This window comes from Mandrillus leucophaeus, unplaced genomic scaffold, assembly GCF_000951045.1.
Source record: "Mandrillus leucophaeus isolate KB7577 unplaced genomic scaffold, Mleu.le_1.0 Scaffold36, whole genome shotgun sequence".
In the NCBI taxonomy this organism is placed as follows: domain Eukaryota; kingdom Metazoa; phylum Chordata; class Mammalia; order Primates; family Cercopithecidae; genus Mandrillus; species Mandrillus leucophaeus.
The window spans coordinates 4463544-4476660 of NW_012103809.1; the positions used below are offsets into that span (position 1 = coordinate 4463544).

The 13117-nt window shown below is 39.8% G+C and overlaps 1 protein-coding gene across 1 annotated transcript in view; it reads left to right on the plus strand.

Annotated features, from left to right (window-relative positions):
- Positions 1 to 13117, plus strand: part of SYCP2L (synaptonemal complex protein 2-like) — a 101801-nt gene that overhangs the window by 79005 nt on the left and 9679 nt on the right. The window contains exons 26-29 of the mRNA XM_011989693.1: positions 1201 to 1292; positions 3676 to 3775; positions 3871 to 3929; positions 6154 to 6215. Coding sequence (XP_011845083.1) covers positions 1201 to 1292; positions 3676 to 3775; positions 3871 to 3929; positions 6154 to 6178 — 276 coding nt within the window. The 3' untranslated portion in view covers positions 6179 to 6215. The remainder of the gene's footprint in view (positions 1 to 1200; positions 1293 to 3675; positions 3776 to 3870; positions 3930 to 6153; positions 6216 to 13117) is intronic.

A 13117-nucleotide genomic window follows, 5' to 3' on the forward strand; every position in this document is an offset into this window, starting at 1 on the left:
GGAGAGAATTGCTTGAGGCCAGAGTTCAAGATCAACCCATGCAACATAGTGAGACCCTGTGTCTACAAAAATGTTTTTAAAAATTAGCCAGGCATGGTGACATACACCTGTAGTCCCAGTTACTCAGGAGACTGAGGTAAGAGAATCCCTTGAGTCCAGCAGTTCAAGGTTACAGTGAGCTATGATCATGCCGCTGTGCTCCAGCCTGGGCCACAGAGCAAGACCCTGTCTCTATGTTTTTAAAAAAGAGAGAGGAATCTGAGACAAAGATGGAGGTAGACTGTGGATTGGTGGTTGGCCGAGTGGTGGCAGACCTTTGAGACACTGCATACGGCCCATCCCCAAATCTTGTCTACAAGATGAATATTGGAACCATTTCAATCTTCCTTTTTTGTCCTGTTACTTATAAATCCCAAATGACTTATTTATTCGTACATTTGAGAGAAGTATATTACTCTAACCAACATTCATTTAACTAACTTAGATCTCCAGAGTCTATTTTCTGTGATACCGGTGTAAGCCAATTAGTCATAGAAATTTATTCGTAGTATTCATTATGTGTATTGGTAGTATATTGGGCCATTCTTGAATTGCTATAAATAAATACCTGATACTGGATAATTTATGTTTTCTAAAAAAGAGGTTTAATTAGCTCCAGGTTCTGCAGGCCATATAGGAAGCATGGCACTGGCATCTGCTTGTCTTCTGGGGAGGCCTCAGAAGCTTTTACTCGTGGTGGAAGGCCAAGGGGGAGTGGGTGTGTCACGTAGGGAGAGCAGGAGCAAGGGGTGGGGAGGTGCCACACTTTCAAATAACCAGGTGTCATGATTCGCTATTGTGAGGATGGCACCAAGCCATGAGGAATCCGTCCCCATGACCCAAACACCTCCCACCAGGCCTCACTTCCGATATCGGGGATTACATTTCAGCATGAGATTTGGGTGGGGACAAATATGCAAACTACATCAGGTAGCATGAGTGTAAATTTTTCTATTTCAGCTTGTTCTGTATTGGTACTGAACCTGGGGTAATACCTGACAGGTGTGTAGGATGATGCCTGATCACACTTGTTTAGCACTCATGTTTGCTATGAATATCATTGCATGCTGGCAGCATCTTTTTAACACAAAACATACACTCAATTTATGTAATTATATTAAACCCAAATTTGATCATTTTGTTATTGTTGTTATGATTTAGCTTAGGTACGGAAAGCGTCCACTTGATTCGGAAAATGCAAAGAAAGCACCAGATTGCCTAATAGAACTTCTAAACCAGATGCAACTGTACAGGTAAGTATTAGATTTTCAAACAAAGTCATGGAAGTATGATCACTCACCAACAATGTTTGTCTCATGACCACTGTGCTAGGGCCCTGAGGAGTTGGGGCCTGAGCAGATATGAGGATTGATACGTCATTTAACCCTTCTGGGTTTCTGGTTCTTCACTCATATGATAAGGGTTTGAACTAAATGTCCTTCTTAAGCCTCATGGTCTACCATGATACTAAAATGCTGTTCTTAAAAAAAATTATTATCCAATTATGAAGACAAGGCAAGCATGGATATATATGTTAAAAATGCGGCTAAATGAAATGTGCTATATCCATACAATGGTCTATTATTCAGCCTTAAAAAAGAATTAAATTCTGACACATGCTATACCATGGATGAACCTTGAAATCATGATGCTAAAGGAAAGAAACCAGATAACAGGGAACAAACGTTATATGACTCCACTTATATGAGGTGTACCTAGAATAGTCAAATTCATAGAGGCAGAGAGTGCAAAAGAGGTTGCCAAAGGTTGGGGGAAGGAGGAGCTGTTGTTTAATGGGTACAGATTTCTGTTTGGGATGATGGAAGAGTTCTGGAAATGGATAGTGATGATGGTTACAAAACATTGTGAATATACTTAATGCCATTGAATTTTATACTTAAAAATGTTTAAAAGGGTAAATATTATGTTGTGTGTATTTTACCACAGTAAGAAAACACCAGCTGGGCGTGGTGGCTCACGCCTGTAATCCCAGCACTTTGGGAGGCCGAGGTAGGTGGATCACCTGAGGTTGGGAGTTCGAGACCAGCCTGACCAACATGGAGAGACCCCCGTCTCTACTCAAAATACAAAATTAGCTGGGCGTGGTGGCACATGCCTATAATCCTAGCTACTTGGGAGGCTGAGGCGGGAGAATCACTTGAACCTGGGAGGCAGAGGTTGCGGTGAGCCGAGATCATGCCCTTGCACACCAGCCTGGGTGACAAGAGCAAAACTCTGTCTCAAAGAAAAAAAAAAAACACCATACATACACAATACACACATTTGTATGTGCACATACACACACACCCTTATGACCATGTAACAAGAAATACAAAGGTGCCAGGATTTCAGAGGGGCGAGGAAGGCGAGTGGAGGGATGGGTTTCTGTAGTGGTTTGAGTTAATTCCGAGTGATTACAATGGAAGTGCTTCCTGAGCGAGGTTTTAGAAACAAAGAGTCGAATGGCACAGGGAAGGTGAGAGTAGAACTTGTTCCTTGTTGGAGAGAATGGCCTGTAAATGAAGGAAGGGAAGAAAGGAATGGCCAGTTGATTTGCTTAACCGAGACAGAAAGTTTCTGAGGATGGAATACATTATGACTGAATAGAAATTTTTACTATTTTTCAAAGTCTGGTATGCATGCAGTGTCCTTTGAATGTGAAAGCAAGCCCATGAAGGACTTTGCATTTGTGGAATTCCCATGCTCTTTCAAGGGCACACAATTATCTATGCGTTCACTCAGCAAATGCACACTGAGCAACGTCGGATACCAGGCCCTGTGCTTGGTATGAGAGTGAGGTGAGGACGAGTTTTAGATGCTCTTCATGGAAACATTTGACCTAATAGAGAAGACAAACTATAAGCAAGCAAATATGACCATTAGACAAGGAATAGCGACTTTTAGAAATGTTAGAGCTAAAATGTAGATGTGGGAAAAGAGTGTATTAGCTCATTCCTGACCACAGCTTTCAGGGCCAGCTTAATGCAAGAGAAAGGGGAGCAAGTAGAAGGTAGGAAGGGATGGGGAGCCTCAGTCTCATCTTCCCTGGAGTCATCTGTCCTGTTCTCTACTAAAAAAAAAATCAGCTTCCTCTGTGCTGCTGTTGAAAGCTGACCTGAGACCAGGTGCGGTGGCTCGCGCCTGTAATCCCAGCATTTTAGGAGGCCGAGGCAGGCAGATCACCTGAGGTCAGGAGCTCGAGATCAGCCTGGCCAACATGGTGAAACTCCGTCTCGACTAAAAATACAAAAAAAATGAATTGGGTCTGATGGCGCACACCTGTAGTCCCAGCTAGTCTGGAGGCTGAGGCAGGAGAATCACTTGAACCCGGGAGGTGGAGGTTGCAATGAGCTGAGATTGCGCCAGTGCACTGCAGCCTGGGCAACAAGAGTGAAACTCCATCTCAGAAACAAAAAAAAAGAAAAAGATGACCTGAGAGTTTGCATAGTGAGGTTTCCAGGTTGGGGATGAGCAGGCAGGGAGGGAAGGGAAGAGAAGGGAGACACCACGTGTTCCCATGACAAGAACTGTCTGGAGAAGAATCTGAAGTAGCCTTGTAATCAGATGACTTACTAAGAAAGTCTGCTGTCACATCCAAGCCGTCCCAATGACATTTACTGCTTTTACGTTTGTTAGACTCAATAAACTAGAGCGCTTTCAAAATTTGGTTCTTCAAGAATTGAGCAGTCTTAAGAAGGATATTCAGGCCCTGGAACACCTTGAGAAGGAGGTTCTGGTAAGTTTCTTTTGTTTGGAACATTTTCTGACTTCAGATCTTTCCCAGGGAAAAATAACACTAACTACTTAAACAAAACTTTTGTTCAATCTTAGGAATTCTGGGGGAAACAGTCAGCTGATCTGCAATCTTTCTGTGATCTGCAAGTGCTAAGGTACTTGGAAAGGTGTTCTTTCTAGCAGAATCTTGGTTGAAGTACGAGGTAATGCTTTAGCTGGAGAATGGGCAGTTGGTGACGGTGAAACTCCCATAACTAGCAAAATAGCTGCATCTTTTTGAACTGGCCGCTTCTGTGGCACTTCCCTGAGGATACAGTGCGGCTAATGATACCAGTCAAGAAGCATAAATCTTGAAAAGCCTAACATCCAAATTTCTGTGTTTTTTAAAAATGCCGATTGTTTTATTTTGAAGCAGTATTTTTAAAAATTAAAATGACTAGATTTTGAGAAAAATGTTTAGGCTTCTAAGTAAACAGTTTTCAGTTTCATACAAATGTTCAGTTATATACAAAATTGTGCTTTTGATAGACTATATTCTATTTTACTCATTTAGACATTTTTTTAAACAACAAATGGATTGATCCTGCTATGGCTCCCTGGACTGTAATTTGTCAGTGCATCCTCTGGGGCTTCTCTTTCTATCCATTTGGGATATCGTCCCATGTTTTGGAGCCCAAAGAAGGGGAGAGTTGAGTCTGGACTCCTGCTTCTCTACTTCTGCCTTGAGGGAAAATTCTAGTGTTCTCTTCCCATTAGAATAATCAAAAGGAATCCCCATATAAATTTATAATAGTTAAACCTTTATCTTCCAATTGAGAATCAGCTGCTTTCACAGAAATTTAAGGCACGTGGTTTTTGGAAGGATATTCTTCTGGTCATACATATATTTCAAAGCAAAAAAAAAAAATTCTTTTAAAATTTGAGTTATCTATCCTGCCTTTTACTCCAGTTAACACAGTTAATGATAATGACTGTATGAACCATTTCCACAATCCCTCACACACCGTCTCCCTCTATGTTGCATTATGTATAGTTAAAGGTGATGACACCTTTTAAACTGTCTTCTCTTAATATCCATGTTTGGTAGTGAGTGGTTCTCCAAGGTCATGGAATCAGGACCTCTTTACATATTTAACATTTACTAAGGATTCCCAAAGAGCTTTTGCTTATGTGGGTTCTCTCTGTGAATAGTTTTCATATTAAAAATTGAGACAGATTTTAAAAAATACACTTATTTTAAAATAACAATAAACCTTTTCGTGTTGATATAAATAACAGATTTTTGTGAAAAATAACTAGACTTTTCAGAACTGGAAGCATGTGGGAAGAATAGCATTGCTTCATGTTTTTGCAAATCTTTTTAACGTCTGGCTTAATAGAAGCCGGCTGGATTTTCATATCTGTTTCTGAGTTTAATCTGTTGTGAGTCATGTAGCCTTTGGGAAATTCCCCTGGACATTTTTGAGGGAGTAAGAATTTAAAAAAACAAATAAGGTCTTAATATTATTATTATTATTACTAAAATAATTTTGACTTCACAGAACCTTTGGTTTCTTAGGGGTTCCCCAGACACGCTTTGAGAACAGCTGATAAAAAGCCACACTGTGTTAAGCACTAGAGAAGATTGTATCCCCTAGTCTTCTGAAACCTAGGGGATTCATTTATTTTGACTAAATCCCCAATTTTAGGCAACTTTCTCTTCAAATATTGTAAGATATTAATTACTATTTGCATTCATCTCTCTTTGATAACAGGTCCCTGTGTGAACTTAAATGCCTTAAAAACAACCATCTCCTAAATATACCTCCCTTGGGGTTTTACGTTTGTTCTTTTCTCTTCCAAACACCAAGAAAACTGTCCTCTGGCTTGCCAGTGAGGGATGATGGTGATTCTCTTAGCTCACACTGAGTGCTTATGGGTGCCTGGCCCTGGGCTGAGTGCTTGATGTGCAAGGGCCTTATAAGAAGTTAGTCAGCCTTATTCAAGGTCAAACAGGTATCCCTTGTCTGTCCTTGTCCTATGTTTTCATGTCAGTGATGGCCTGTATGTTTTGTTAAAGAAATGAAAAGAAGATCCCTCAGACTGGATTATTTCGGCCCCTAGCTTAGAACTCCAAGGAGTTAGGGATTCAGTGCTTTGACAGTGCCCATGAAATACCTCTGGCTATGTTGTGGGCCAGTGGTACTGACAGAGACAATGCATAAAATGGAATCAAATGAACATGTTAATCTCTATGTTAATATCCTTGGTGGTTGGTCTCTATAATTAAGTAATATAATGGTCTGTGAAATAACTGATATGCGGATGTATCTAGATGTATGTTCTTGTTTTTAAATTGCCTAATGTGAATGTAATAAGAGATGGACCAATTTCTTCTAGGTTCAAATCAACTCAGACTTCATAAGGAAGCCAAAGCCTGGTTTTGTGATTGCAGCCCTCAGGTAGGTGCAAAGATTTGCATTGTTCAGTGGATGTGAATTGGGGTCAGGGCAGGGGGCAAGCTCTAAAAGATACTGTAATGCTTTGTTTATAGGGCATCTCTGCAGCGGAGCTTCTCCTTTACAGCAATTTCTCCCATCTTAGAAACTATCCTTTTGGGTCTGGGTCATTCCTTCAGTAAGTGTTTATAACTGAATGCTTACCCTGCATCAGTTACTATGATGGACATAGAGATACAGGTTGAGCATCCCTCATCCAAAATGCGTGAGACCAGAAGTGTTTCGGATTTCAGATGTTTTTGGATTCTGGAATATTTGCAGAATATGTATGGGTTGAGCATCCTTAATCCAAACATCTGAAATTCACAATGCTCCAGTGAACATTTCTTTGACATTGACATTTAAAAAATTTTGGATTATGGAGCATTTTGGATATCAGATTTTCAAGTTAGATATATTCAGCCTGTTCAGTGGTTAACACACAAACGTGTTTAATGGAGGCAACCCATTAAAAGATACGTTTTTTGAAGGAAGATAGAAAAGTGACAAGTAAACAAAATGATGACAACAAGTGCTTTGAGGGATATTAACAAGGTGCTTTGGCAGAGAGCAGTGGTATGAAGTGTCAACTTAAGATAGGTTGCTCATCAAAGGTCTCTCTGAGGAAATGACATTTAAGATGAGGTTTCAAGAATAAGAAGAAACTCGACTTGTGGTTTAAAGTAACAGGGTCAGGTGGGGTCATCTTTGAGAAACAGTAAGGGAGGCAGTTATTTGAAGTGAAGTTGGGAGCATGGTAAACTCTCAATGAGGTAAGGCTTCATGGTCCGTGTTGAGGAGTTTGAACTTTATACTAAGGATTAGAGAAAATATATGTGATTTTTGGTGAAGGTATTGGTGATCCTAACCTGGGACTAGATTAGGATAATATAATCTGATTTATATTTTAAGAAAATTACTCTAGATGCTATGTTAAGAATTGATGGGAGGAATGAAGACTGGAAGAGGAGAGTCTAACCAGAAGTCTTTTTGTGTCCAAGATAGTGATTCTAAGCAGGAGGATAGCAGTGGAGGTGGTGAGAAATAGAGAGATTTCAGATATATTTTGGAGCTAGAGTTAATAAATTGCTGATAGCTGGAAGCAGTAGGTAAAGGAAGAAGAATGAAGTCAGTCTTCTAGGTTTTTGTCTTTTGCAATGAGAAGGATGGTGTTGCCAGTTAGAGAGATAAGGAAGACTTAGGGTGGGAGGAATATGTGGGTCAAGCAGGAACTACAGTTTATTTAACATTTTAACTTGCAGATGTCTGTGCACATCCAAGTCTTGATGAGAACCCGGAGTAACTGGGCAATTTTCCAGGAAAATACAGTTTAACAAAATGAACTTCTAAATAGATGGGACACCTTAGCAGAAAAATCTTCATAGAAGAGACAAAGTTGTCAAGGAAGTACCCTACAAATATGTGTAGGATCCAGATTATATCACAGAGGAATTCTACTAGTTTTTTAAAGGAAGGATAATGTTAGTGCTGCTCAAACCATTCTAGCACATAGGAGATTAAAAATTTCCTAATTTTAACATAAATCTTGCATTACAATGTCAAAATGCGACAAAAATTGCAAAGAGAGGTACAGAACAATCTCACTTAAAATAACCACTCTAGGCTGGGCATGTTGTCTCATGCCTATTAATCCCAGCACTTTGGGAGGCTGAGGCGGATGGATCACCTAAGATCAGGAGTTTGAGACCAGCCTGGCCAACATGGTGAAACCTCATCTCTACTAAAAATACAAAAATTAGCTGGGCATGGTGATGGGAATCTGTTATCCCAGCTACTTGGGAGGCTGAGGCAGGAGAATTGCTTGAACCCGTGAGGCAGAGGTTGCAGTGAGCTGAAATCATGCCACTGCACTCCAGACTGGGCAACAGAGCAATACTCCGTCTCATTAATAATAACAACAACAACAATAATAATGACAACAACAACCACCACACCAAAATTCTAAATAAAGTGTTGGCAAACAGAATTTAGCAGCATATTGTCATGAACAAATGAGATTTATTCCAGGAACGCAAAGATGGTTTGATATTAGGGAATATACTAATACATTAATTACCAATAGATCTAGGGAGAAAAATCATTATGATTATCTTTATTTCCAAAAGCATCTGAAAATTCTACATCTGTTTTTGAATTTGCATAAAACCTAATAAAATAGTAGTGACTGGTTACTCTGTAGTATGATAAATCTCAGCTCAAAAGCCAGTATTCTGCTTAATCGTAAAATTCTAAATGCATTATCACTAAAATCAGGACCAATGAATGGGAGATGGAATAACATAAAGGTGTCCATTCTGCCTACATTAGTAAAGGAATTAAATCTACCACTCTCAAAGCCCCAGCAGGGTTATTTTTTGAAACTTGACCAGCTGATTCTAATGTATAAGGACAAGGAGAGGGGAAAAAGTAGACAGAACATGATTGAAAAACAAATTAGAAAAAAGAGTACTGGTACAAGTCCAAAGCAATTAGAAGGGAGTTAATAATGAGTTTCAAATCCGAAATAAACAAAATGGAAACCATAGGGGAAGGAGTAAAACCAAACCTGGTTCTTTAGAAAGACTAAATGCATTAAACAAACTTCCACTTCAGACTGATCAAGAAAATAAAATGATAGAGAAGGCACAATTGAAATTTTGAATGAAATGTAGAAATAAACAATTCATAGAGGCCTTAAAAAGCATAGGAATATGTTAGAAACAGCAATATGTCAATAAACTTGAAAACTTAGATGAAATGAATAATTTCCTAGATGAATATGAATGAAATGTAGAAATAACCAATGTAGAAATAACCAATTCATAGAGGCCTTAGAAAGCAAAAGAATATATTAGAAACAGCAATATGTCAACAAATTTGAAAACTTAGATGAAATGAACAATTTCCTAGATGAATATGTATTACCTAGAATCATAATTAAAGAAATTAAATTGATAGTATAAAAAGCCCATCCTTAATTTATAAAAAAAATACATCAGGTCCTGATATTTTTAATATAAGTTTTATCAAATTTATAGGGAATAAGTAATCCATAAACAAATGATTCCAAGGAAGAGGGGAAAAAGGAAAGCTTCCCAGTTTATTTTAGGAAGTTTCTATAACCTTGATACCAAAACAGGGCAAGGACAATCATGAGAAGAAAATTATAGATCAGTCTCAAATGAACATAAATACAAAAATGCTAAAAATTTAGCAAACATACTCCACCAGTATTATGTGTATGGGTGGAGGGTGTGTGTGTGTGTGTGTGTGTATATGTGTGTGTATTGAGGAGAAAAAAAGAAAAGCCATTAGAAGTAGATGGATATCATACATGCAAGGATGGTTTAACATTTAAGAATCTATTAATTTATTTTTACCTGATCAATAGAATAACCACATACTTATTCTAGTAAATTCAGAAAACACATTTGATAAAAATTCAGCACCCATTCATGAGTAAAATCCAACCAATCAACAATAAGACTCTTAAAAAACTAGGGATACAATGTCTGCAGCAACACTGAACTTAATGGAGAAACATTTAAAATCATTAACAATAATTTCTGTTCTTTCTTCCTAGTGTACTGCTGATTCTAGTAATTTCTGGTTAGCCTTAAGTGTCTTTTTGAGGTTTGTAATGCGCTTTCTTGCATGATTTTTCTCCAGCAAAATTCTGCTCAGATTCAGGTGTAAAGAAAGTTAGAGAGAAGGCTTCATCTAGGGGAGTGGTTTTGCTAGAATCCAGAGGCAATCTCAGTCCAAGAAATTGAGGTGTTTGCTCAGGAGTTGTTAGAGTGATGCACCTTAAGCCTGACTAGGAAGGAGAAATTGAAGCCAGTTCCTTCAGTGGACCAGTTAGATAAAGTAATGGGTTCAACGGATGGGCATTTCCAGTGGATAAAATTGTCCAGGTAAGCAAGGAGAACAAGTGATGGCGAAAGGCCTGGAAGATGTGGTCAGGATGTGAGATGTTGAGAATCAAGACATCTGTGATGATAACAGGTTGGAGTGCACATAGCTGTGGTGGCACTGAAGAAACTACTAGAAGAAGGAGGGACTTGAAGAACCAAGACGCCGGAGCTTGAAAACAGATGCTTCGTGATAGTGTAGTAATTACTGCTAAGCTGATAGGAACCAGGGCCCAGTGGACAAAGGGGCCAGGAGGTTGATAGTAGAATGCAGATGGATGACAAACATCAGCAGGGAGGTGTCTATGAGAGTCAGAGTCATGCCTGTGTGCAGCAGTGGGGAGCAAGGAGAACGCTACCCCTCTGCCTGGCCAGGAAGTCACGGGATTTCAGAGGAAAAAAAGCTTTCAATTGAGTCAGGGTGTCGGGGGAGGTGGTACCTTCAGAAACCAGCCATGTTTTAGTTAGAGGAAAGGAAATATTTTCTTCTAGAAGAGGCTAAGGATATTCATTTGCTGCTGGCAGATTGAATTGTAGGGGCAGGAGAGGAAGACCTCAGGGAGCGGGGAAGGCAGGGAAGAGCAGTAGATGGACTGGGGTCCAGAAGGAGATGTACACACAGCATCAGGTGAGGATGTGGGGGTTGATGACCGTCTTTCAGCAGCTACTAAAGCAAGGGGATTTGAGACCAATGGAACTGACTCTGAGCTTTTCAAAGGAGGAAGCTTATAGTTATCTCTGAGAGCCCTGTGTTTTGCTGAATGGTCCTTCAGCTGATGGTGCTACAACTTCGTGAATTTTCTGGTAGAGTCATGGAGGATCACAGAGTAAATAAGTATGGAATGTGTGAGACAACCACCAACTATTCTGTTCTTGGATGCAGTCTCTTTAAGGATAGCAACCCTCCCACCCAGCTGGATTCTTTGAATATTATTTTGTTCATTCTCACAGCTTTTACTAATATGGCTTTTTATACAGATATCCACTTGGGGATTTTCTGTAATTTAGAGGTCTAAAGTAGATTTTGTAAGCAGACCATATCCAAGTATATTTTTATAAGGATGCAATTCTGTTTAACTTGAAAGTATAGTAATTATTTTTGCAAAACTTCTATTTAGTTTAATTTTAACTTGAGAGTAAATAGAGTAGGTGATTTTTTTAAAAAAAAACTGTTTTCATGTCTAAGACTGTGCTTTATTATTTTTGACCTGATAATTCCACTTCTAGGAAATTATCTTAAAGATGAAATTGGACAAGTGCAAAGATACGTGCGATAATATATATTACAAACTTGATCGTAATAGGGAGATAATGGAAAGTGCCTAGATGCCCAGTTGTATGATATGCCGTGTAGCCATTACAAGGAAAGATTTAGATGATATTAATTGACTTGAGAAGATGTTTAACAGTAAGTGAAAAGTCGCAAAGAAGCATATATAACATGATCCCACTTGTATGAAATGTTATATGAGTATGCGCCTGCTCATTACTCAATAAACAACTAAGTCTTTTAGGTGCCAGGGACTGTCTTAGATGCTGGGGTAGAACGATATCCACAGGATCCCTGACCTCAGTTCTATAGGATTGAGTGGTGGTAATAAAGGAAACAGATGAGGATTCATACCTGTGCTAAGAAGGAAAATACTGTGGATAAGAGAGAGACTCACAGCGTGGAAGGAGGAAAGGCCAAGTGAAACCTCTCTAAGGATGTGACATTTGAGCTGAAATCTGAAGGTTGAGATGGAGCCAGCAGCTTCTGAGGAAGTCCATTTCAGAAGGAATGGCCCAGGCAGATGTTCTGAGATTAAGTATATGAATATACTTAGTATATTCTAAGAATTTAGGGAGGGCCCCAATAGAAGAAGCAAGGGCAGAATACATAAGATGAAGTTAGGAAGGGTGTGGGTGGGGATGGTGGGGGTGACCCAGGACCTTACAGGCCATGGTAAGGAGTTTGGATTTTATTCCAATTGCAATGAATGGGTAGTAGTCAAAGGAATATTTTCGAAGGCATGTATGTTTCGGGGTGGAGAATTGGATGATATGGGCAGAGAGAAGGATCTGGAAGGATTGCTGATGGCTTGGATGTGATAGGTGGGAAAAGGCAGGATCAAGGGCAGCTTCTAGGTTTGGGGCTTAAGCAGCTGGGTGGAAACCGGTGTCACTTAAGGAGATGGGGAAGATTGGGAAAGGACCAGTTGATTGGCCGGGGGAGGATAAGGATGGATATGCATCTTACATTCAGGACATGCATTCCATATGTGATTTCAGCATCTGAATGGCATTGTCATGTGGGTAACTGGATATCTGAGACTGAAGCTCATGGCTGGGGGCTGAACGTAGACTGGATGAGTTGACCGAGGGACTCAGTATAGAGAGGCAGCCCAGGACAACATTCTTGCGCTACTCCAATGTGTTGAAGTCAGGTAGGGGAGATGAAGTCAGCAAGAGGATGAGAAGGAGTGACGAATGAGATAATCGGACTATCACCCCCCTAGACCTTTTGGCTAAGATCAAGTGCAGAGATAACCCGACAGGGGGAGGGCGGTTATGGAGGATGAGAGTTTGCATTTATTTATGTACTTGGATGCGAAGTAAGAGGTCTAGATTCTAAATGGATGTTGTAGAAATGTCAGCTGAGTTTATTTCTGTGTGGTGATATTTAAAGTAAATTTAATTTCTATCTTAGGTCGTTCTGTGTTTTTACAACTTACTGAAAGATAGGGGGTCGGGCACGGTGGCTCATGCCTGTAATCCCAGCACTTTGGGAGGCCGAGGAGGGCAGATCACGAGGTTAGGAGATGGAGACCGTCCTGGCTAAAATGGTGAAACCCCATCTCTACTAAAAATATAAAAAATTAGCCGAGTGTGGTGGCATGAGGCTGTAGTCCAAGCTACTCGGGAGGCTGAAGCAGGAGAATCGTTTGAACCGAAGAGGCGGAGGTTGCAGTGAGC